Here is a 27,612-nt window from a genome sequence, read left to right on the forward strand (position 1 = left end):
AGATCATTTTAAGTTTTATATGAAGTTATTATGGATAATCAATCATCACCACCACCATCATCTCCAACCTGATCAACTAACTCATGAGGAATCTGGAAGACTAAATATGGGAAGGAACAATGAACTTTGTAAATCATTGAGTGTACACTATTATTAATTAGAGTAAAGTAACAAATTTATCACTCTCATCTTTTGGTTTCTACCAGATAGTTAGCTAATGGCTCCCAAATAACTAATTTAGAATTGTATTCTTTAATAATATGGAAAGTATTTAATAACAGCTATTCTATCACCCATTCTCACTTTCTGTCATACCCTTCCAGAATTGGGATTGTCTTTTTCCTATGTATTGATATTATTTTCATCTCCTTGTTCTCTAAAATGTCCATCATCATTTGGGCAATAAGAGAGTAGCTTAAATTTATATATAGTAGTTACATCTTATATTTTCCTTGCATTGTTGCAAGAAATAAAATAAGAAATAAAACCATACTAAAAGGAGTAAGTTCTATTGACTTTGAGTAAGTACATTTTGAGTTTGAGTTTAAGCCAAAATCCTGAGCTCTGCAGGGGCTCCTCAAAAATACTGGGATTTCTCAGAAAGCAGTTTATCATTCTCTTTACCTTGTTGACTCAAAGTCAAGAATAGAAGTGGCCACCATCTTCACAAACCAAAGGCAAGTACTGGTCTAGCAGCCGAAGTCCTATATTAATTGACTTAATGGTGTTGGCTTCTCTTTTTTTCATTAAATTTTTATTTTATTTTTTTTAAAAGAAAAGCTGCCTTTTTCTCCCTCCCATCTCCTTTTTCTTCAATGAGAAAACAAGAAAAACAAAACTGTTATAAATATGTACAGTTGGGCAAAATAAATTCTCACAGACTCGATATTATAAAGATTAACTAATGAACTAGGCCATTGTGCAACCCGAAAATCCCAACATATCCAAAATTTTAATGGTGTAGAGAATCCCATCCACAGATTATCCATCATTCTTCCAAGTTTTCCAAGGAACCAAGAGGAGATCTTAATAACTATGGCCAAAACAATCCTTAGGCTGGTGAGGAATCTTATGATTAGCTAGGCTGGTCTCTGGACAACAGAGAAACAAGGCCATCAAGGGAACTATTAGAAATTGTTCTTGATTGAGAAGACCTGCTAGAACTTAAAATCTGCTGGCAGAGAAAGTCTAGAGCCACTATGTGCAATACCATGTATAAGTATATAGAACATTGGGGGAGAATCTGAAATGCTACAGAAATTTAAAAATGCAATAATCATTCTTTTTCTTCATTTGATTACTTTATTTTTCCTTCCTGATTTATTTAGCCAAATTATTTTTTTTAGGTTTTTTTTGATCTCAGGTACTCCTGACTCCAGGGCTGGTTCTCTATCCACAGCCAAATTATTTTTAACTGATAAATGTAATTTAATTCCTGCTTTTGACTTTCAAAAGCAGAGTGTTCAGTAGTTAAAAGGCAGTACCAGTTTGTGCCTATTCATAACCTCATGTATTTACCCAAATTCTTAAGGCTCAAAATCTTTTTTCAAGCTGGCAATATATTTTAATTTTTTTTTTTTCAACGAAAGGCTTTGATTTTTCAAACAGATCTCCCAAAGGTAGAATTTCATTGTTGAGATTTTTAGTAGGGTCAGACCACCTTCAGCTGGTACTTGACTAATGTTAACACAAACCATGTCACAAGAGCCACATGTTACATTGAGACCACTTTCTATTTTTAATTTCTTGAGAGTACACAGTCTTCTTAAGGCTCCTAGCCACGTTTGTTGGATCAGAAAGGTATAAGCACCACCAAATAATGCATTAAAATTTGGCTAAAAGAGTGACTACTACATCCATAGTCTCAAATAGACAATTAAGGAATGAGTTATCCAATTATTTCAAAAGTTTCCTCTATACATCTTTTTAATGATCAGCTCTAATTGAATTTTGACTTTTTAATCCTTGATCACATTACATGGAGCCAAAGAAGAATGAGAATGAGGAACCAGTGTCTCATTTTTTCTTAAAGTATATATGTATGCTATGTTTACAAAGATAAGCTAGCAGAATATATGGACACCACTGCCACTAAAACCTCTGGCCACATGATGGAGCTCTAGTCCTGCACAGACTGAGGGGTTTTTAATGGGGGCTGGGGGTTAAGGGGGTCAGTTATCTCTTTTTCTTTGATATTTTGATAATTATATTTCAATATAATTGGTTTTCTTTGTAATCTTATATATTTTACGCACTTAAAAACCTTTACAGACCTCCAAACGGGCCCATGATGATACTCAAGAAAGTTAAGAATCTCAGAATTCTAAAGACAATTAAAAAACCCACTTTTTTTTTTTTGTAATACCCTTAAGGCAATGACAACAAACACTTGGTAAAGTTCAACTTTCCATTTAAACAAAATTTAAAAATCAATGGACCAGGGGGTGGCTAGGTGACACAGTGGACAGAGTGCCTGCCCTGGAGTCAGGAGGACCAGAGTTCAAATCCAACCTCAGACACTTAATGAATCTGGTCCTCCAATATTAAGAGGTTTTTGCATGGTGTAGATCCAAAGAGGGGAGGGGAGGGGGTTGCTTTTCTAGTGATCCCAAGTACAAAATACCTTATCAGGAGAGTTTCCAAACCCTTAGGGGGTGGTATTAGAACTCTGGAAGATCTTATTGGTTCTTAGAATATTTAGCTTCCTTCAAAATTCAACCTGAAGGAAATTGGTTCCTGATTTTTTCCATAGGGAAGCTTTCCTGATTGATCCCTTTTAGTTGTTAATGGTCTTTTCTATCTCAAATCATATTATTATTAACTTACCTATGTATTTGTTATCTCTCCATTGTAAAAGGTAAGCTTCTAGAGGGATGGAGACAGTTTTTCATTTTATATTTTGTAATCTCAGACCTAGGACACAGGTACTATTACTAATAAATTCTTGATGAATGAAATAATTACATGACTCATGCTCTGTTCCAAGGGATTTTATAATCTAACTGTTGAGGTCTTTAAACAGTATTTGTAATAGTTACCCTATTGAAGAAGAGTTCAACTGGGATCCTGGATAAACCAAATTCCACTTTGCGCTCTTCCATTGCCTTTGTATATAACATCCTATTTTCAATTCAGATCGACTAATCTTAGATTGTATTCCCTCCTTCCCTAATTCCAGAGTGGTAGATGGATACATCAGGACTAAGTTCTGTTAACCCTTAATAGGTCCTAAAATGAGACAAGATGCTCTGTACCAGCCAAGATAATTTTTCCATGTAAATTGAAACGAGCAATTAGGAAGCTGGTGAAACACCAAGAGCCACATTACCCCCAAATCCTCCCACTCTTGACTTGTAGCCATTCCATACCTGTGGCTGTTGGGGTACTGAAACACAGGAATTCTCTGATACAATATCTTTTTTTTTGCTTGTTTGTTTTTTTAGGTTTTTGCAAGGCAAACGGGGTTAAGTGGCTTAAGTGTCTGAGACGGGATTTGAACCCAGGTACTCCTGACTCCAGGGCTGATGCTCTAATACAATATCTTAATGAATTAAAAAACTTCTTTTGTGAAAAAGGACTCCAGGAAAATCCAAGGAAATAAAAATGTAGTTTTCAGATTCCTTAATTGTGGAGAACAAGATTAAAAAAAAAACCAGAACCTCAGAAAAAAGAGCAAAATTCGTTACATAAAAAAAATATGATGCAGCCAGTATTCAAACCCCACCAGTCTTGGCAGTGCTGCTACGGCTGCTGAGGATAATTGGATGAATAATTGCCCTGGAGGTTGTTCCAGGAGGCTTTTACTGTGCTGAGCTGGCCAGGTTGGTCACGAAAAGCTGAATTCATGTATTCCTAAACAGTGTGAAGACAAAATTCCACCCAAAGTGGCAGGGCCACACTTCCAGGCCATAGGAGCTTTTCTATTGAGATGCCATCTCCTTGTGTATACATGTATCTGCACTTTTAAGTTCTAAGCTAGTTCCTTTTGCCACCATACTCTCCATTCAATATGTGAAGTTCAGCAGAGTCAATGGGAATATCTTAGCCATAGCAACTCAAGGGACTTAAACAATTAGTAGACAGTGATAGGGACTGAATATGGGGCTTCGTTGATATAGGGAACACCAGCTCAGGCAAATCCTTCTTAGCATGTTGTCTGCAATCTATAATCCTAGGGTGCCTAGGGCACTAAGAGGGAAAATTAAACTTGCGCACAGTCACACAGCCAGCCAGGATGGATCAGAGGCAGGACTAAAAAACTGGTCAAGGTTTCTTGGTTTGTATGCCAGGTCTCTAGCCACTATACCAGGCCCCCACTCTCCAGAGACAGTGTATGTTTTAAAATGTCTAATATCATCATTAAAATATTTGCTGAAAATATTTGGCATATATGGGACCTCTCTTTTTTTGATGTACATGGGACATTTTACAGTCCCTTTCTTAGCTAATCCATTAAGGTATGGCTAAAGAAATTGGAATATGTGAATGTAGTAGACTATTTCTAAGCTATATAAATTAATAAATATGAGAAGTAAAGAAAATCATGACTTATATGAACTGATACAGAATAAAGGAAGAGGATCAGGGAAACAATATACGCAACTAGAATAGAAAGAACAGCCAAGTCATCAAAAGTGAACTTTGTAATAATGCAATGATCAAGCTTGGTCCCCTAAAGAGCCCTAAAAATACTGTCCCCTCCTCCCTTTTCTGCAGAGCTGGGGATCCATGAGAATAGAACACTATATATAACATAAGATTCAGTTAATCTGTTGGTTAATTTTGCTGAATAATTTTTTTCCTTTTTCTGTTCTTTGTATAAGGAATGGCTGAGGAGGGTATAGACTGGGAAACATAGGTGATGGAAAAACAAAAGATAGCAGAAAACTCAAAAATAAATTAGTGTGCCCTCTTGGTCTGTTGCAGGACTTGAACTGTTTCTTTGACTCTATCAACTTAGCAATACTGCCTTTCATTTGAAATAATAATTATTATTTTATTTCACTGGGCTCAAGTCAGATTTCTGTCTAATAAATCCTGTCTAACCTTGGGCAAATCACAACCTCCCAGTGCCCCAAGCAATTAAAATTATGAGTAATCACATTTTACAGATGGGGAAATTGACACTCAGAGGTCAAGTTGACCATAAACTCGATCATGTTTATAAAACTAAGTGTCAGAGGAAGGACTGAACCCAAGTTTTCAGTCTCCAAGTCCAATATCCATTTCATACCCAGGTTCTATACTCCGCATTACCGAATCTCATTTATCTAAAACTTGATTGGGGCTTATCATCAATATGATATGTAGTCATGTATCTGTATATTTTATATTCAGTTATACATATTATGCACACACGCACATACACACACACAGCTGTACTTCCTAAAAACCAGTCTTCTCTAAAAGTATGCTGCTTGTTCCCAAATTTGTCTAAACTCTGGGTTTCATCCACAAGGAAAATTGGGGTGTTACTTACCTAGGAAAAAGCCCAGTTTTCATGTTCTTGCTGCAGAAAGTCAGATACAAAGTCTTTTGAGACAAATACCAGAGCAGTAGTTTTGATGGCTAACAAGAGAGATCTGTTCTCACCTACTCTTTTTAAAAAAATTTTATTTACTTTGAGTTTTACAATTTCCCCCCTAATCTTACTTCCTTCCCCCCACCCTCCACAGAAGGCAATTTGCCAGTCTTTACATTGTTTTCATGGTATACATTGATCCAAATTCTCACCTACTCTTGATGAAATAACATTCATTATCACATTTAAATCAGGACTACGATCATCTCTTTCTTTGACAGGAAATTCTTAATTGCTCTGAAATCTGAAAGAAACTCAATTCCAATCATAGAATTCTGAGAAATACCAAATAATGCATTATAACTGACCAGTTATTTCAATGAAGAATTATAAAAGCATCACAGAATGTTGAAGCTCCAACAGAATCTTAAAGATTATTTACACCAAATTTCTCATTTTTCAATTTGGGAAATTAAGACACAAGTGGAAGTGACTTGACTGAGGTCATATAGTAAAACCATCTCAACATAATGTGAGTGCATGGTATAGAGAAAAGCCAGTTAGAAGAATAAGAGTCACTTGCACAGGGCTCAAATTCCTAATGGCCTGTTGATCTCAGGCAAATCATTCGATAACTTTCAGTTTCCTCATCTATAAAATAGGTATATTATGTCCTCTAACAATCCCATAGGATTGTTTTAAGAAAAGTGCTTTTTAACCTTAAAGAATTATAGAAATAACTTATTCATTTCCTGATTAATTTTTCTACATTTGTGTTTAGAAATCATAATCTAAATTAAGAGAAATTTGACATTATCTACTGAGTAGGGAATTACCAGTTTTCACTGGAGGTATTCAAGTAGATGGTCACTTTGTAGGGTGTTCTATAGAAGTGGCTTCCTTTTTAGGTAGAAGCCTAAAAAAGTTGACTTTTAAAACTTCTTGCAAATCTATTATATGCAGTTTTGTGAACCTCTCCATCCTCCAATTTCTGATTGCTGTTAGCTCCATTTACTGCTATCTTCTCCATTTCTTAAAATTCTTTGGAAACTGCTCTAATTAGTGTGGGTTGTTGTTGTTGTTTTGAAATGAGCTTTGTAAACTTAGAGATTCTTTTCTAAATTCTCTTCAGGGAAGCACTTGTCATTTTCTATCACTTCAGCATTACAGAGTGTGTAGAATTTATTCATTCATTACATCTTCACTAAAAGAATTCAAATGATTGTCTGTTAATAGTACTTACCTGATCCTTGGGTTCTCTTTTAAGGGATTTAATACAGCACAGAATTAAGGTAACTTATTTTCATTTATCTTTTGAAAAGACTTCATAAGAATAAAACTTCTACATCCTACTATGTCCGATATAAATCTTTTCATGTCTGCCAATCTTTAATACCATCTGAACTCATATTATCAAAAGTCTGACTCAAAGATGTATGGAAAAAAACAAATGCAACTTAATTTGCATAAAGAGAGATGTTCATATATCAAAATAAACCAAGAGGATGATGATGGAGGCACGTGTGAGAACTAAGACTAACTGTACCAGGAGGAAAAAAGCAGAAATTACAGAAGACAAAAACCATTAGACAGACTAGTTTCATTCTACCTATTTTCCCTGACACATACCGGAGGGTGGGGGTACAGTATCTGAGAGTTGACTCAATTACAAATGACTTCAATTTTATTTGCCTGTTAATCAACAAGGTCAATTTTTTCCAACTGTAGGCAACTCCTCTCCTCATTTGAGATATCCAGCACAAAGCAATGGCCAAAAATCATTAAATATTTGTGAGCATAACTCCCATATAAATTTATTTACATTTTTTAATGAAAACAAAGTTCAAATCAAAGCCAACAAAAATGAAACTAACAGACAAATTTCTAGGGCTGTGTGGCAATTATTTAATGTGGTTTGTTATATGTCAACCCTTCATGCTAACATCAATTATCACTATCACAATGAATCTGAGTAGATCATGGCATAGGTAAGCCGAGTCAGTGTATCCCCTGCTCTATTTGAACACAAAGTATACAAACTCAAAAATTTACAATTCTTGGTATAGAAGACAAAAGTACCACAATATGTTACATTTCTTTCTTTTTTTTTAAATTTTTTTTAAAAAGTTTTTTTTTTGCAAGGCATTGGGGTTAAGTGGCTTGCCCAAGGCCACACAGCTAGGCAATTATTACATGTCTGAGGCCACATTTGAACTCAGGTCCTCCTGACTCCAGGGCCGGTGCTCTACCCACTTCGACACCTAGCCACCCCAATGTTACATTTCTTAACAATGATCCATTAAATTACAACATAATAATTCCTGCATCTTTTAAAAAAATGAAATTACTCGAATTATAGAAAATATTCTGGGATTTTCAACTTTAAATGTCTAAATTTTTTACTTCTAATTTATTAAAAAATGAAATATTCCTACATGAGAAACACCCAACTAATTTAAAGATAAAATTCACTGACATGGGTAAACCTAGTATAAGCAAAGATAAAAGTTTAAGGAGTAGAAGTACAGAAATATGAAATAAAAGCTCAAATCCAGAAAATGCTATTTATGATATTTATCACTGAGGTTCACAAGTACTATTAATGATGAAGAGGGAAGAGAACTACATTTCTTTTATATAACTGCTTTTGTGACTAGTGTGGAACTACTTACAAGCTTGAAAGTCTGAAGTACAAGATGGGCTGCAAAGACAATTTTTCCAGGGAAAATTAGGTGCTTTCAGACATAGTTATCTGTTTCAGCTGATAGAATCCTGAGTCGAGAGACCAAAAGCCCAATCAATTCAAATCCAGACTCAGATACTCACTAGCTGGGTGACTATAGGCAAAATCACTTACTCTCTTATCTTCTTCAGTTTCCTCATCTATAAAAGGAGGGTTAATAATAGTATCTATCTCCTAGGGTTGTTGTGAGGACCAAATGAGGAAATTTTTAAAGTGTTTTGAAAACTCCAAAGCGTTATATTAATGTTAACCATCATTATGATGATGATGATTCTTTTAATAAGTCAAAACAAACTTTAAAAAAAAAATCAGGGCTCTGCTGTAGAAAGGACTGCTTATATGGGGTGAGGAACCTTTGTTTCTGCCAAGGGTCATTTGGATATTGATAACATCATTCAGCTGCTATATCTGGTCAAACATTTAATTAATTTGCCCCCTAAAAAGCTCCTAGATTGATTGAATTTTGAGTCCTGCTTGTGGTTGTTTTCGCAGCTCCTGATCAAATGATTTCGAGGACTTTATATGGCCCAAGGGCCACTGACATAAAAAATTGCTTACAGAAATTCTCAGTGCAAAGGAACTTATTCCACAAAAGAAATGTTGGTGCTCTGGATGAATTGATAGTACCTGGAAAATTCTGTGCAAAGCAGTTCAGTATAGTTTCATTTACAGGTGATCTGGTGGAGCATAATAAAGAGAAGCATCCACACAGCTTAGGACCTCTGCAATCAAGTAAATGAGAAACAAAAATCTTCCTATCTTGTACTGCAATCAGATGAAGTAACAGATGGAGTTTAAGATGCTTGTTTGATTACTTACATATGATAGGTTGTTGAAACTGCTGTTGGGAAATTTGTTACTGTACAAACTCATGGAAATACCATATTAAGAGAAAATTTCGATATAATTGAGGACTTTTCATGTAAATGATATAATGTTGAAGAATTAATATTGGACTCTTCAATGACAGCACTCATTCAATGTCAGAACAGTAGATAGAAGATTGACCCTGAAGTTAGGAGGACCTGAGTTCAAATTTGACCTCAGACACTTGACACTTAATGGTTGCGTGACCCTGGGCAAGTCACTTAACCATTGTTTGCACTTAACATGATTGCTTTGCATCCAGGGCCATCTCCAGATTCATATCTAGTCATTGGATCCAGAAGGCTCCAGAGGCTGGAGACTTTGCATAGTACCCCCCTCACTAAAATCCAATTCATGCGCATGTTTTGGCATTACCTCCCTGATGTCATGGTCTTTGAGAACTAAGGACCAACAATAACAACTTCTATTGAAATACTGGAGTGGTAGGTCACTCTTGTTGTGGGTATTTGTGCCATTTTCCTTAGTGGTAATAAAGAGGAGGCAACATCATTAAATAATAAAAATTTCTTCTTGAGACTTGAATATCTGGTGGATATTTTTGAAAAACTAAGTTTAGGGGTGGCTAGGTGGCATAGTGGATAAAGCACCGACCTTGGAGTCAGGAGTACCTGGGTTCAAATTCGGTCTCAGACCTAGCTGTGTGGCCTTGGGCAAGCCACTTAACCCCATTTGCCTTGCAAAAAAAAAAAAAACCTTAAAAAAAAAAAGAAAAATAAAAATTAAGTTCACAGGGGCAGCTAGGTGGCGAAGTGGACAGAGCACACACCGGTCCTGGAGTCAGGAGGACCTGAGTTCAAATTCGACCTCAGACATGAAATAATTGCCTAGCTGTGTGACCTTGGGCAAGTCACTTAATCCCATTACCTCAAAAAAATTAAAAAAAAGAAAAAAGAAAAGCTAAGTTTACTAAATAAGGCATTGCAAGAACTACAAACTGATTCGGAAAGACAAAGTGACCACATTCATGAACAAATATCAAGGATACATTTTCTCTTTTTTTTTTTTGGCAAGGTAATAGGGTTAAGTGACTTGCCCAAGGTCAAACAGCTAAGTAATTATTAAGTGTCTGAGGCCCACATTTGAACTCAGGTCCTCCTGACTCCAGGGCTGGTGCTCTATCAACTACAACCACCTAACTGCACTCAAGGATACATTTTCAAAATATTTTTTAACACTTCCCAATTTTAAAAATACTGGCTCTGCAGATGAAATTCAAGCAAAGCTAGCCCTGCTTAATCAGCTGACCAGCAACCTACAGGAGCAACTCTAATTTTATTTTAAAGACTTTGATATTCTAAAAGATGAACTAAGAGCCCATTCGTTTGCCACACAGAGACATGCTGCATTTTACTTGATTTTATTCCAGCTGAACAAGAACATTGAATACTCACCCTAAGTCACTGCACTGAAATAAGCATAACTGTGAAAATCTTATTAAGGTTTTTTGTGGGGTTTTTGGGTGTCAAACAAGGTTTTCTGCTGTAGATATTTTAAAGATAAAATATCATCTAGCTTAATGGTTGAAAAAGACTTACAAGAAGCAATAACATCAATGACATCAAGTTTAATGACATTTTCCCTAATAAAATCCAAATATTACAAAAATATTACTTTTACAATTTACACATGTGCAGAATATAAAGGACTGCCAAGTAACTTCACATTCTTAATAAAAATATGTATGTTCAAGAATTCAGTGTTATAACAATTAGGATAAATATTTAATTTTACTTGTATAGAATCTAAAATTATTTATATAATTTATCTTATGAAAAGTAGAGGGTGATAATACATAAAGGTTGGAAATCATTAGCTTAAAAATGCCAAAACCATTTTAAACATGAATTTTAATTACAACCTCTGAATAAGAAAATCTGTGTTTCTGTTCAGGTTATTAAAAATGTGATTTTAAAATGGGAACAATCTTCTGTTCCCTCCACTGAACAGAAAATACCTCATTCACTAACTGTCAACAGATTTAACAGTACAGATCATTGTATATCACATAATAGCAAGTGGAGGCTGAAGTAAGGTTCTATGTTTTTAATTTATGGGCACCAAAAGACTATTGTGTTCATTATCCAAAAGCAAATTAGAAAGGCTATTGTTGGCAAGGAACATACAACTTTATTAACAACTTGAAAAAATCCCTGTTTAATGTGTTTACAATACAGAATAAATGTTATTTTTATGGAGTTAGTATGACATGTATCCTACTTAACACACAGAGAAATGTAGAAAGTTCTCCTCTGTTAATTCTAACACCAACTGTTGGGCTATGATCAATTACCAAAGTGAAAGAGTGGTGTTCAGACATAATTTATGTGGTTATTTATGTGGCAATATACTCTTGGCACAAACAAGATGGTATTTCTTTTTAGATAGACAGTAAGAGCTATAGAATGTCTATATTTCAGCACCTGAATAAGAAAACTATCTCTAAACCCTAACACATCTACTTACCAGACAAATTAATCTCCTTGGGACCCATTGAAGAATTCAAAAGGAAGCAAAAAAGGCCACTGAGCAGCCAGAATCTATGCCACAAGGTCCATGAAATAAGTTTTACAGCAAACTTGACTTCTAGGACAGCCCTTCTGAGGCTGTCAGCTCTGTAACAATTCACATAAAATTAAATTACTTGGGGTCTCTCATTCCACAGATTAGAAAGAAAATCTAGAAGGCAGCAAGTTTTTATTAAGCATCTACTATGTGCCAGGTGGGGCAGTGAGGTGGTACAATGGACAGAGTGCCAGGTCCAGAGTCAGAAAGATTCCTCTTCTCAACAGAACCACAAGAACATTGTACACTCTGAAAGCAACATGGGGGTTATGATCAACCTTAATGGACTTGCACATTCCATCAATGCAATAATCAGGACAATTTTAGAGCACCTGTGATGGAGAATACCATCTGTATCCAGAGAAAAGAACTGTGGAGTTTAAACAAAGACCAGTCTTCCCATTTTTTTAAAAGGTGTATTATGTACTACATAATTTTGCTATCTCTAATATTTTATTTTCTCAAGGATATGATTTCTCTCTCAACACATTCAATTTCAATCAATGAGTATGGAAACAATGTAAGGATTATCAGACTGCCTTCTATAGGGGAGAGGTAAGGGAAAAAATTGTAAAATTCAAAACCTTATAAAATTGATAGGTAGAAACTACTATTGTATAAATTTGAAAAACAAATAAAATATTAATTAAAAAAAGACAGTAAGTTCCAGTCAGGCCTCAAATACTTCCTAGCTGGGTGACCCCGGACAAGTCATTCCACCCTTAGTTTCCTCATCTGTAAAACCAGCTGAGGAAATGACAAACCATGCCAATATCTCTACCAAAAACACCCCAAATGGGGACATGAAGACTTGGACATGCAAGAAATGACTGAACAACAACACGTTCCAGCACTTTCTAAATGCTTTACAAATATGTTTTCATTTACTCTTCACAACAATTCTTGCAGGGAGGTACTACTATGATCCTCATTTTACAGATAGGGAAGAAACTTAAGAGAGGGGTCCCACAGCTAATAAGTGTCTGAAGATGGATTTGAACTTTCTGACTTCAGGCTCAGTGCTATACTCCCCACCCTTGCCCAGTGGTAGGGTGCAACTAGAAACAGGCATTTCAACAACAGCAAAAAAACAAAAAAAACAAAAAAAACCCCCAATACTGAAGGAGGAGCCAGAAAAACTATAAAAAGCATATACAAAAACTCACAAAGTTCATTAGCCTGGGAGCCTTAGTGATCATTTAAGTCCAAATCTCTTCATTTTAAAGAGGGCCAGAGAGGTAAAGTGGCTAGAATTTGAACTCAGGTCCTTTGACTCCAAATCTAGTGTTTTTTTCCCCCCACTGCACCACACCACTTCCCAATAACTAACTTCCAGATAACTAAAGCCAATGTACCAAATGGGAAGGTTCAGTTGTCTGGAAAATTCACACATGTGAAAACACCTCATTCTCTGGCAACTGCCAACAAATTAAGCACCACTGTTTTAAAGGTTAAAAGTGTCCTTCTAAAAGATAATTTTAGGGGCAGCTAGGTGGTGCAGTGGATAGAGCACCTGCCTTAGAGTCAGGAGTACTTTGAGTTCAAATCCAATCTAGCTGTGTAACCTTGGGCAAGCCACTTAACCCATTGCCTTGAGAGAGAGAGAGAGAGAGAGAGAGAGAGAGAGAGAGACAGAATAAGAGATAATCTTATCTTGCCAAAGATACTAAAGCAGAAATAAGTTACTTAGATTTCTTAACCTAGTTCAATTGTATCCAGGTCACCCCAAACTTCAAGTCTTAAAATTACCCCTGAAATTATGTGAACAGTTCTACCCCCTCCACTTCAAACCCACTGAAAGGCCCTGATAACCCATGTAAAGTTTGGAACTCTATTATGAACAAGTTATTTTGACAACTTCTATGGAAATATCACATGGCTACTCTTCTCCAGGTGCTGCAAGTTTGCATACTGAAGCAGCCAGAGCTACTGAAGACCAGGAAAAGAAAATTTTCACCACTCAAGCCAAATTGGTTCAACATGCAAATTGGATTGGATTTTATCAGTAAAAATAATATTAAAAAATAATTATCATCTGCTTTGCCACTGTGCCCTAAGGACTATGACACTTTTCCATCTGACCTGTATCTGAAACCTCTTAAGATGTATGTTGGCTCCTCCAGTGGGATCAAACTCAAATAGAAAAAAGTTACCTGTGGATCTCATCTTGACTTAAAAAAACTACAAATGAATATAATCAATTGTAGAATTATTTCTTTTGATAAATGCTTTCCAATTACATTTTTAATCTGTTCAGCACAAGTCATTTGGACACCTTTGGTGTAGCTAGAGTGTGAACTCCTTGAGAGCAGGGTTTGCTTTGTCTTTTTATTTGAATCCTCAGTGTACTCTGCACATAGTTAAGCACTCAAATGCATTTTCATTCACTGATACCAAAAAGCTAAGGGATTGGAGAAGGGATTATCCAAAATTAGGGATAGCTGGCATCATTTTTGGAAAAATGTCTGTCTCATTATGATCCCAGAGCCTGGCATAGAGTGGAGGCTAAATTAGATGCTCGATGGTTAAGAGAGAATAGACAAGTATTTGCAAACTCAAAAGATTATCCCTGAAATAGAAAGTCAGTTCTACTAAACATATCAAGCTTCTGAAAGTAACTAAGGAGCCTCTGTTTGGGGTCTTAAAAAGAAAGAGCCACAAAATAAACCAGCAGTCAAGAAGTCAAAGGCCTCGGCACTTTACAATCCCTAATGGAACTGTGCTCTATCATTTAAATAAGAGATAATAATACAAAGGGGAGAAGAAATACAGCTCATTTTTCACATTTCTTAAGTTTGTTTTGGTTAATAATGTTTCCATTCTAATGAACACAGCATTTGATTGAGTATGTGAGCTAGCCATCTTTCACTTTTTATATTTTGCCCTTATTAACTGACCCCTTTCTTTTCCTCCATCCACTCTATCTCACCCCCAAACATAAAACTAACTTTAGCCTAACTCTGGCACTCCCTCATCTCTAGAGTTTTCTAATGAGAAAGCTGATCCTTTCAGGCGCAGTGTGAATCAAAAGCCAGGGCCCCTGCTGCAAGCACTCATTACAACAGCCTTATTGAAGGAGTCTCATTCACTGGCTGGAAAAAACAACGTTGGGGATTTCTGAAAACTCCTCTCTTAATATCCTCTTATTTAATTAATAATGGACTATTCAGGTTTCTATGGGGTTCTACCAAGAAATTCTTCCTTCTAACTCTAGTTGCTTAGAAAGCTTGCAGAAGCAAACAAAATACACTACACTTTAACAGCATGAAGTGAACCCCAAACAAAATTGTGCCAAGATCTAGCAAAACACAGTTTAATACACACCAAAACACACTCAGGGAGGAAATAAAAGTTGAGAAATTGTGTTGCAAAGCCTATCATTTTCTAGATTTAATCTTCAAAAGAATCATAAATTACTCATAAAATTTTCTTAACTGTAAACTTAAGAACAAATAATCTCATTTTAAAAGTTTTTATTTAACTCACTATTTTCTCAGAAAGTTAAGTTCCTAATAAAGATCAATTTTTTTCATTAACAAAACTTTGGGCCAGTCAGAAATACATCGACTTCTAAAAAGAGCAATGTTATTAAGATAACTTCTTAGGAGAGCAGTTCTATTAAATCTCTATTAAAGGGGTGGCTAGGTGGCACAGTGGATAAAGCACCAGTCCTGGATCAGGAGTACCTAGGTTCACATCCAGTCTCAGACACTTAATAATTACCTAACTGTGTGGCCTTGGGCAAGCCACTTAACCCCACTTGCCTTGCAAAAACCTAAAAAGCAACAACAACAAAAAATCTCCATTCAATCCCAGCAAAATGAAGACCAACGTAGGCCAGAGTCACAGTTAGGAGAAAACAGAAGGAGCATTATCAGAAGTTGTAGGACTTTTTCTCTATGATGCCAGTGATATTCAAGGGTGTACATTATCACGAATACAGAAGGAAGACACTACTATTCAATATTCATTTGGTCCAGTTCCACTATCATCTCCTGTAGCTTCCACATGTCAATTTTCTTGTAAAATATCAAGTAAAAACCACATTAAGTAGTAATCACACAATTATCTAGGTCTAAGAATTACCATGCCCTATTGTTTAAATAAAAGACAACAGTATAAAGGGGAGAAGAAATACAGTTCATTTTTTCCAGATCTAGAGCTCTCTCCTAAAAGAATCCCACATCCAAGGAATTAAGCAACACATTAGTTATCAACTTGAAAATCTGATATGCCTGGATATGCAAGCCAGTCATCCTTATCCAATCTCCCTAAAAAAAGGTCCAACAAAGCTGAAAGGCCTCAATAATGAGTTTCTACAATGTAAAGACTGGCAAATTGCTTTCTAGGGGTGGTGGTGGTGGGAGGGAAGTAAGATTGTGGGAAAAACTGTAAAACTCAAAATAAATAAAATCTTTAATTTCAATAATGAGTTTCTAGATCATGCACTGGAAACAAGTCAGAATAAGAAAAAAGCCACTAAGCTAAGCCCCTTTGTACCTCTCTAAGCCTCTGTCACATACTCATGGCAGGGCCTGGAGTCTGTGACTCTGTTGTTAGTACTGACAACTTCCTTAAACCTGGCCTATGTAAAAGCCAAGGCTTTTGGGAAGTGAAGTCTAAAACTCATTGGAGGGGAGAGAGAGGAGTATGCAGACTCGTGATTTTATTGGGAGCATAGAGAACAGATGTGGAAAACTCCCTCTACTGATACAGACAGGAATAATAGTGATCACTAACACTGAGTAGAACTTTATGGTTTACAAAGGGTTACAAATATGTTATTCCATCTGATTTTCACAACAATTTTATGTGATATTACTCTGTAACTTAAAGAATTTTCTAGAATTACAGGGGCACCTGAATGTTAAGTGATTTGTCCAAGGGCACTTACTAGTCTGTCAGAGGAAGGACTAGAACTCAGGACTTTCTGACATGACAATAACCCCACATCTGTCAAGGCTTCTCATGAAATAAGAGTCTACTGTAAATTAACTACCTGTCAACTGATGGAAATAAGTTTGATTTCTTTCAGCACATGATTCTCCCTAACCAATCCCTCAATATGCAATGTAGCAACTGGAAAAACTTTGACAAGAGCTACTCATTACTTATATGGGATTCTTCCTAAATTTAGTTTTTCCCCCCTCTCAAGATTCATGTGCTGCTTTTCTCTACTTCTTAGATATTTAGTGTGTAGAAGAAATTAAATGGAAAATTGGTGAAAGCTTCCTGTTGATACTTTCAGAAAGTGAAACTCTTTAGTTACAGAACAGATATCAGGCAAAGCAAGGTTAAAAGCCTCCATAATGTCTCTCACCCAAATATTTCACCTTCTTTAAAAGACTTCTCAAAGTAGGAAGAGGGAAAAATTCAAAACCAATAGATAAAACTGTTTTTTTTCTGTTGAAGTTTCCTAGAAAAGGACAACTGCAAGGTCAATGACACAGATGATCATCTACTCATTATATTCTCAGAGACATGACTAAATCATATATGGATGATCTCTGATATCTCTAATAGTCATTTCCCTATTTTAAATCTTTCACTATGGGTATAGACAGAGAAACAGGGAACAATTACTCCTCAACCTTAGAGTTAGTTTCATTGACTTTAGTAATTAATCATGAAAAGGCCTGTAATAATGATAAAAAAATGGATTTGTAAGAAACTTGCAAAATCAGATTTATCTGAGTCCCTCTGCTTACCACAGGCAGAAATAACTAATAATTAATCTGTAAAAAACAGCAAGGAGGCCAAGCAGGGACTGAAAAGTGAATACATGTCAGGATAGTAATAAGGAAGTGGTGGTGGTATGGAAGAATTCAGAGGAAAAGATAAATTCTGTATTGGACATATTCAGTTTAAGATGTCTACTGGATATGCAATTAGAGATATGTGAAAGGCAGTACTGGAGACCATTGTAGAGAGGTTAGGGCAGGAAAGGTAGATTTGAAAATTATTAGCATGGGGCAGCTATGTGGCACAGTGGATAGAGCATGGTCCCTGGAGTCAGGAGTACCTGAGTTCAAATCTGGCCTCAGACACTTAATAATTACCTAGCTGTGTGACCTTGGGCAAGTCACTTAACCCCATTGCCTTAAATAAAATTAAAAAAAGAGAGAGAGAATTATTAGCATAATGGTCATTAAATCCATGGCAGCTAATAAGATCACCAAGTATAAGAAAGAGAAATGTGGCAGGTGAAAGATGAAATGAAGAGAAGAGGACCCAGTTCAGAACACTGAAAGACATCTAGAATTACAGGGAGTGGTCTGTAAGAGGATCCAGCAAAAGAGACAGAAAAGTAGTGAATCAGGTAGGAGAAAATAGCAACCTGAAAATCTAAAGAGAAGACAGTATCAAGGAGGAAAGGGATCAACAGAGTCAAAGGCAAAAAGGTCCAAGGAGAATGAGGATGAAGAAAATTATTTTCTGTAAAATATGAGAAAAGATTATCAGCTGAGAGGTGGGGGGGGGGGGGTGTCATCGGAGGCTTGAGGAAGGATGAGGCTTGGAAGGGCTGCTATGGAGAATGGGAAACTGAATTGATCAGGAAGGTGCAGAAGGATGGCTTAGTAGCAACGAGAAGCCAATTGAGAGTCAATGATTTCATCACAGTCCCTGGTTTCAGTGTAATCTTTCTTGAAACTACCTAAGTGTCGTTTACTGTCATAGTGAGAGCAGACAACAAATACCATTCAGTGTTGGTGGCACTTGGGACTCCCTCGAGAGCTCTGGGCTTTTTAGTTACCGCCATAGCTGTTCCAACTCAGGTTCAGCTCCCTACCCACACATGAGAAAAGGGTAGGGAAAAGGAACTGATTTGGGGGCAGAATGGGGCTGGCCAGCATATAGCTCAGCTCCTCTTTGCCTCCTCTCTGATCCTCAATGTCAGAGCTGGATGGGCCCAAAATTAGCTAGTCTGACTCCTTCCTTTAACAAGTGAGACAAATGAAAGCCTACAAAGGGGAAATGAATTGCCTAGGCCTAGAACCAAATTCTTTTAAATTCAAGTCTCTCGCTCTTTCTACTATACCCTACTTCCTCTCCATCCTCACTACATCTTTCCAGTCTCATTTCATATTATTCTACTTTCTGTATATTATGTTCCAGTCAAAGGGGACAACTTAGCTGTTCCCACATCTCATATTGCATGCATTCCCATAAACCTGGGATGTGTTCCCTTCCTTATCTCTAACTGTTGAAAAACTCTTCATTCAGGGCTCAGCTTGGAGGCCACTTCAGGAAACCTTCCCTAATGTCTCCTAGCTGAATGGGTTTCCTTCTTTTTCAAATTTTTCTAAAAGAAATTGTTTAGTTCTTTCCTTTGCCCCTTACTTTGTAAACCAATTATGTATCTGCTGTATATAAATAAGCTCCTTCAAGGGAGGGCTATGTTGTTTTTTTTTAATCTTTGTTCTTCCCTGTATATAACAGGCATTCAATAACTGCCCTGTGTGGCACTAATTTGTGATTCTATCTGAAATTGGAAATAAATATCCTGTGGTAACATGCTTCCTTCTTTCCACCTCCTTTTGTTCTTTTTTGTACCTAAATGGTGAAAAAATCCATCTGGTTCAAATATTTGGGGTTTAGATGCCAAGTTTGAAGGAACGTTGTCAAATTCTATCTTAAGATCTTTCTTAATGAAAAATCAGCTCTTCTCAATATCATGATGTAGAGAAGACAGAAATCAGATGTTTTAATTTTCAATCATGTTATAATTGTATTTACAATACTGATCACATCAACTATAAAAATTCATTTAGTATTATGTTAACTCCATTTGTTATATCTGTTTAGAGCAGGGGAGAAATTCAAAAGAATAATACCTTCTTAGGTTATATACCTTCAACATTCCGGTCCAATGGAGCTCACTACTTCATTATTAAGCTATCATAATCACTACAATCCGAGTTGCTGAAAAATAAAGACATACTAAAATTCTGACTTCTTGCATTTCTCTCTCTGTTCCCTCAGTGACCCCCATTTCAGAGACTAAAAAGTAGAAGAGTTGAGGTAAATGAATCCAGTAGATAGCAAAGAGTATCCAGAAGGTCAGAGGTCAAACACACCTCCTGAGGTTTTATAGCATTACAGCTTTAAGTGTTCCAAATAAATCTCTTATCAACAATTTAATTTTTGCAAACACACAGAGCTTTTACATAGCATTTCTCCTCTCAAGGCACAACTGCAAAAGAAAACACAATTTGGTTCAAATTGCTGAAACTTGTATAAATCAATCAGTCAAAGAAAGGAAAATAACGTCCCAAGGCATGATCCGATTTAACTAGAACTTGATGTGACTACACACACACACACACACACACACACACACCCCTCCAAGAGTCAGTAGTCAAGGTATGAACATCAAGTCAATGAGTATTCATTATGCCCCAAATATGTATCAAGTGCTGAGGATGAGAAGATGAGAAAAAGTTTATATTTTATTAGAGGAGAGGGAAGGGGAGATAGAGAAAAGAGGAAAGATAGTGGAGGAGAGAGGGAGTGGGAGGGGAAGAGAAAGAGATGAGAAGAGAGACCCCCTTAACTCAACCTCCATTATGCTTACTGTTGCACCATTTGAATTACTTCTCAGTACTCAAGTCCTGTGGTTTCTGCCCCAAGCCTTAGAGATGGCTAAGAAACCACAAAAGCCAAAGAAAAAAGAGATTCTCTATTGCACACTTGTTGGTAGAATGTTTTTATGCAAACATACAACAGATCACGCCATAAGTGCTACTATGCAATGTTACTTGACACTTTTTATTCAAACAATTCTGACACTGAAGTGATCAGCAGTAATGTGGCTGGACTGGACACCACGGAGGGACAGGTGGAGGTTCAGTGACCATGTAGAGTTATCAGAGATTAAGCAACTCACTCTAGTCATGGCCTCACTAAGTGCCACTGGAGGAGTTTTGAATCCTTGACCAGACATTCCATTATGGGATGGTTGTTCAGACTGTAATAGAGAGGAGTTCTCTTATTTTTGACTTTAACCATGAGGGAGTGCCCCCCAAAATAAACTGGCTCCACCCACACCTGCCCAGACCTACCCTCCCTGTACCTTTTTTTCTGTATTATATTGCATGTCACTGGCCTATACAAGGAAGAAGAAACTGCTACAACTATAGCAGAAGGCACTACATTGTGCTCTACACATCATAAGCCAAGTGCTCCTTGCACAACCTTTACTTTTGGAGATAATGAAAGAGACAAAAGGATTAGAGTGGCATTTTCGGGTTCTGGGTGGAGTTGGTGGCGCCAGCCATTATAAAAAAAGCATCCTTTGACTTAAGACAAAGCATTAGGATTTGGATGGCGTGCAAAAAAAAAAAAAAAGGATTTTCACAAAGTTGCTTTTCAGAGTATAACCTAATTTAAAATGGTTGATTTTTTTTGTGTGTATAACAGATCCTAAAGTAATATAATTTTCATAAGAAATGAAGCATAAAGCTAGTATTAAGAATGGCAAAATTGGATCTGGATTACATACATCTTAAAATGGGTTGAGAGGCAAGCTGTCTGTAGAAATTGAAATACTGAGACAATAGCATGAGATTGTAAACAAAAGTCTTTACCACACTTTTGGTGGAAAGAGAGAGAACTCATTTAGGTGACTGAGATTTAACACTATGCTTTAGTCATTCCCTTATAGGGTCACACAGACAACTTTAAAAGGCCTCCTAACATTTCTAGACTGCTAAGGAATTGTTATAGTGACTACCTCAGAATGACATTGAACTGCAAGAGCTGTTATCTCAGGCTTAGTACAATCATTTCTGTTTGTTGTTATTCCACAGTTACTGAGAGTCAAGGCAAACTGTCACACTCACAGATATTTATACTTTTTTGCCAGGTTTTATAATCTCAAACAGCAAAAATACTACAGGACATCAGGCCTTGATATGAACCAATTCCTTATATTGTTTAGAAAACACATATTAAAAAACAAGCAGTTATTTAAATTTGGAAATTAGCAACTAAATATGAGATAATTATTTAAAAACAATTCACCAACACAACTGTCAAAGCTTAGGCAGCACAAGAAGCTCCAAATGAAAATGATGTTTTAAAATCATCAAAAATTAAATTTCATTTAGAGAACAAAGTACAGTTCCTCTAAACCAAAATGTTCTAGCTGTTCTTTCAATGACAATACCAAGCAGAGCAAAGGAAATAAGGTCTCCAAGTGGCATAATCAGATGGCTAGGGCATAAGCTTAGAAAGGAACATGCACCCTACAGGGGTTCACTTTCAAATTCAAAGATAATTATTTGGTTACCCTGTTTATAAGTCTACCACAATAACTACTTTCTACTAAAATTTTTTTTTTGTGGGAGAAAAAATTTTGTGAACACATAAATCCAATTATTCTCTTCTGAATGAGACCAATGTGTATAAATTCAACAAAATATCTTTTAATTTTTATGTCTGATTTTTCTGTAATTCAAATAATTCCTGGACATATATTAAATTTACCCTGCAAATAAAAAAATTTCATTTATTGCACATAGATTAGTGTCAACAGAATCCTCTGAAAATGACGATGGTATTACTATTATATCAACTCAAAAAATTTTCCCATGATTCTAGCAAGCACTAGGAAAGAAGGTGGAAGAGGTTTGGAACATAAGAAAAAATGGTGCATAGAGCACTCTAGATGTCAAGAAGGTTTTTCGAGTGTAAGTTGCTGAAAAAAAAAAAAGGATTTGTTTATGCTGGAGAAACAGCAGTGGCTCTACCCATCAGGTGAATGCTATTGCAGTCATAAATCTAAGGGATTATCCTACACTGCAGAATTTTCTGCAATTCAAAGGCTGGGGGTGGGGAGGGGAGAGAAAAGAAGAGAAGAGAACTCATTTTCCCTCCTCCCAGGAAGATTTTGTTTTTTTGGTTAAATTAGAATCAGAGTGATACATCAGGTAGTGTTTTCAATAGGTAATTCTGTGATGCTGATACATGAATTTGGATTGATCCCCTAAAAATTTTATTTGCCAAAGAACTGCCTTCATTTTACAAAAAAGGTTGGTATATCTTGTGTTTCAAATCGAAACTCAAGAGACACAGTTCCCATACCACATATTTAAGACACCTTCAAAAACTGTAAAAACAAATCCTCCATCTATCAATACTAAACTATTCATCTGTAACATTAAAGGGAATGTTGAACATAAAACCATGCCTCAAGAACAACAAAGTTTTTATTTTGACAAAAACCAGTTTGTACTTGCAAAGTTTATGGAGAAAAGGTCATTGGTAAAGAACTAAAAGATTCCTCATCAGCTTGTGTTAGCCTCATTTCAAAAGATACAAGTTGTGTCAAACAGAAAAATTCTAATCTTACATAGCTGACACAAAAATTAATATGGTCTTCATGCAATATAACCAATATTTTTACTGGGTCACTTATACACCACAGTCGTCTGTTAGCAGAAATATCACCATAGCACTATCAACCTTTCTGCTGTCAAGATTGGAAAAAAAATCCCTTAAAGGTTATAAACATTAAAAAAGCAATTGTAAAATGAGAAAACTTTTTTAAAGTTTAAAGTAAATCAGAATAAAAACACTTTAAGGAATAATTTTAAACTCACTAACACTTTAGACACATGGGCAAACATTCAAAAAGCAGTTGACAACTGACAATAATGTTAGAAGACTTAACTATAAAAAAGCATCTGGAACTATGCTTATACCCTCAACTCTGAATTTGTTGAGAAGCAGTAAAACTAAAGAAAGTCTTAATTTATCTAACTAAATTCCAGTTTTCAAACTCTAGTGGCTTCTAGGACCATTTAAAAAACAGATAGTATAATAAACCCTAGGACATTTTAAAAATGGATAGTATAATAAACTTAACCCATTTTCCAGCTGCAAATAACTACAAAAATAAATGTTCATATTTTAAAGAGTTTGGAGATTTAAAAAATTTATACGTGTAACATGTTCCCTTTTTGTGGTTTACAAGTGGTTAGTACAAACTCCCATTATCCTCCAAAAGAAGGATTTGAAAATACCATTTCAGTTATTACTAGAATAAGGGTAAGATAATTTAAGTTTTCCTAAATTATTTCTAATTTCTGTAAATTATTGCTAAAAGCAGTTTACAATTTTAAAAAACATTATATGTTTATTACTAAAGACAGATTTTTCTACCCTGAGAGTATTCTCTCATTAACAATTTAACATTTTAATAATACAAGTATTCCCATTCACAATACAAGTATAGGAAACTTTTCTATTGTTTTCTAAAATCTTAGAAGGAAACCCTGAAAATACCAGCATTACCTACTGTTTAAAAATAATTAAAAAACCCCAACAATCTGTAGAACAATAAAATCCTAAAACCTAAGGAAATCTTGTTTGAGATAAAACAGCAGAAGTCACAAAATTACCCCAGTTGGGAAAGAGAATCACAGAGAATCCAGTGAACAAAGCTCAGATCATATTCCACGGCAATAGATGGTGTGAATTATTGTTTCAATCATAAGACTCATAAGCAGAGCCAAATTTGGGTCTTGAAAGATGAAAATGCTACCCATTTTCTTATACATGGTTCTTTCTACATAGGAAAAAAAGATATTTCTTTGCATCAATTTTGCCCTCTAACACAACACTTGTATAGTGGGGCTTTGGGAGAAGATGGTACAACACAAAATAATAATAGTTAACATTTATAAATCACTATGTGGCAGGCATGGTGCTAAATTAAATGCTTTAGGACAATTCTTTCATTCAATCCTAACAACACACCTTTGAGATTGAATGAAGGGCTTAAAGTGTCGCCTGGTCCTAAGTCAGTGTTAAGATCTCTTCAATGAACTGGCAACATCAGGGGAGACTTACCATGAAGAGAGGAAAAGAAGCTGTCAAATCATCTGTGCCTCAACATACCGGGTGTGTGAGCTCCAAGTGTACAGATTCCCAAGAAACTTATGGCAATTACTACATATTTTGTTAAATTATAAAAAGTGGCATGATAGCTAATTTTTTTTTTAAAAAATGGAGATGCTGTGCATAACACAATAGAGAAATCATTAAGAAAGCATTTTACCCCCCCCAAAACATAATCCTCATAACGATGCCAAAGGCACCAAATTCCAGTTTAACTACTACTTAAACTTTTCAAAAGGCATTCTACGTTATTTCCCTGACTTTACTCAGTGTACTCATCTCTGTGTGCTTCTCACCTCAGCAAGGCCACCTAAGCAGTTATGGGGTAAGCATCCCCCCACAGCTAGGTCCTCTGCTGTTTGGTGAGAACCTAGAGAAAGTAACATTCTCAGAGCTATACTACTAATAATTACTATTCCCAAAAATGAACTATGCAGCTATGAATTAAAAATCACAGATCTTTTAAAAAAATTATCACACATGTCAAACTATTGTAGCAGGTGGTCAGCAATCGGTGATTTTAAGCTTAACTGACTTGCTGAAAGGTGAACTCAAATTACAGATCACCAGTTTTTGCTCTAATCTTACTCCTTAACACATACTATGAGGTAGTAACCGTACAAAAACTGACCTTTCAGGGCTCAGGGAAGTAAATTTTTTTTATTATATGGCGCAGTTTGGCACAGTTATTATATCTTTAGTCTTTGGGGTATTTTTATACTGTCCAAGTGTAGCACAACATTTTTTTTTAAACAGTTGGCCAAACCATGACATATACTAAAAAAAAAAAAAAGAAGGTTACTTACCTGAGCCCTAACATCCCAGCTACCATGGAATCCTGCTGGAGCTGGTCTACAGAAGCAAGATGTGTTCTGGGGAGTCACATGTCACATCAAAGCAGGAACTGGTGATTCTGTGTTTTTATGGAGCCTAAAACAAAGAAAATGGTAAGTTGAAAGCCCCCATGTGCTTCAAGATCTTCTTCCCCAGGGCTAGTTAGAATATTTAGAAGATAAAAATGTAGAAAAATCCTATGTACACCAGGAAAGGTGACTTCCTAACAGGAAGCTAAATACAAACCACAAGTGTGAGTATATGTATACTGCTACAATGAAAAGAATATCCATTCTTGTTAAAGAGAGAGAGCGAGAGAGAGAGAGAGAGAGAGAGAGAGAGAGAGAGAGAGAGAGAGAGAGAACAGCATACATTTTATTACCTGTGGCAAAGCCCTGACACTATAGAACAGGTCATTCATTAGCAGCAATCTTTAGCATGCCCCTATATCTCTAGGCATGAACCAAACAGAAACACTCAAAGAGTGAATATACATAAATATATATATAACATATATATGTATGTATATATATAGACAACATACTATATCAAGGGATCATTCCACAAGGAACATTTTAAATCCAAAAACAAAGCAGGCCATATTTTCCAAACAGTACAAGACTGAACAACTCAATACATTTAAACAAGAAACTACTATAGAATTGTTTGAAGGGAATGGGCTTTACAATTCTAAGAAAGACTGAACTCAAAATAATCACCAGCAATCATGAAAACGTGGTGACCTAGGCAATTAAGAGTCATCACTGAAAATATTTTAATCTTTTACTACCAGGACAACATTGAAACCTCTTTAAAAACTATTATATTGCAATAACGAAAAGATTCCAAGTTAATTATTACTTTTCCCTTTCGGTTTTGAATAAAATGCTCAGCTACCAAAAGAGAGGTCTAGGGCTGCTTGGATGACTGTATTTTTAGATATTACTAAGATATCCGTCCTCATTTTCTTATTATGACCCAAACTGCCAAGAAAACAGCTAATCTCTTGGGTCCCTGTTACCCAAGTACTGCACCTTTATCTTTACATGAAAGAGGACCAGAATGTGCTTTGGAAACTGTTCATGGGAACAATTATATGCACATTAGCTCAGCAAAGGACTACATCATCTAAGCCATCACTTCCCCAGAACAGTGGGAAAGAAAAGAATGCTTCTTTCTCTTGAATTCAAGATTAGAGAATGCTTTGAGATCTGGGCAGTAAAGTTAATTATATAAACAAAAATGAAACTGACGGATAAGCAAATATTAATTAGGTGACCTCTGGCAAATTAGTTAAATTCTCTGGGTCTTTCTTCCCATGTAAAGCTGCAGTTACAGACTAGATGTTTTCTAAGGAAGGTACTTTCCAGCTCCAAAAGGCTTTGATCTAATCCAGATTTAAGTAAAAAACAAATAAACAAAAAAACTCCAAACAACTGAACCAATCAAAAAGTGATTTGTAGGCAGACCTACTGAAGACTTCTAGCACTCAAATCAAACAATGCAACTGAACCCTGAATTATCCTAGGCACTCAACTAGGTAGTGATATACATACAAATAAATATATACTTTAATGGCAAACAACTACAAAGATAAAGTATGTGATTATAGCCAAGTTAAATGCTTTGTGTGAGCAGTTTAAGTTCACAAGGCTATCCTTTAAGAAATATCTTATTACGAAAGGGTGCAGCTGCCCAAAGATCATTACGGAAATGGGATGTTCCTGGCAACCCCACACCACAGTATCATTCAATAATTAGACAAACCTGCAAAGAGGAGGACCACCTATTATTCATTTCCCAATTGATGAGCATCCTCATAATTTCCAATTCTTTGCCATCTCAAAAAGAGCTGCTACAAATATTTTTGCATTTATTCTTTTTCTTTGATCTCTTTTGGGTTCAGACCTAGTAGTAGTATTGCTGGATAAAAGGGTTTGCACAGTTTGATTACCCTTTGGGCCTGGTTCCAGATTGTTCTTCAGAATTGTTGGATCAGTTCACTACTCCACCAATAGTACATTAATGTACCTAATTTTCCCTCATCCTCTCCAGCATTTGTCATTTCTGAAAAGTGTGAGATGATATCTCAGAGTTGTTTTAATTTGCCTTTCTCTAATCAATAATGATTTAGAGCTTTTTCCTTATATGACTATATCAT

The 27,612-nt window shown here is 35.9% G+C and overlaps 1 protein-coding gene across 1 annotated transcript in view; it reads right to left on the reverse strand.

Moving 5' to 3' along the window:
- Positions 1-27,220, reverse strand: part of MECP2 (methyl-CpG binding protein 2) — a 74,882-nt gene extending 47,662 nt beyond the window's left edge. Inside the window, exon 1 of the mRNA XM_074202907.1 lies at positions 25,424-27,220. Coding sequence (XP_074059008.1) covers positions 25,424-25,449 — 26 coding nt within the window. The 5' untranslated portion in view covers positions 25,450-27,220. The remainder of the gene's footprint in view (positions 1-25,423) is intronic.
- Between the last annotated feature and the right edge of the window lie 392 nt (positions 27,221-27,612).

This window comes from Macrotis lagotis, chromosome X (genome assembly GCF_037893015.1).
Source record: "Macrotis lagotis isolate mMagLag1 chromosome X, bilby.v1.9.chrom.fasta, whole genome shotgun sequence".
NCBI classification, from domain to species: Eukaryota; Metazoa; Chordata; class Mammalia; order Peramelemorphia; family Peramelidae; genus Macrotis; species Macrotis lagotis.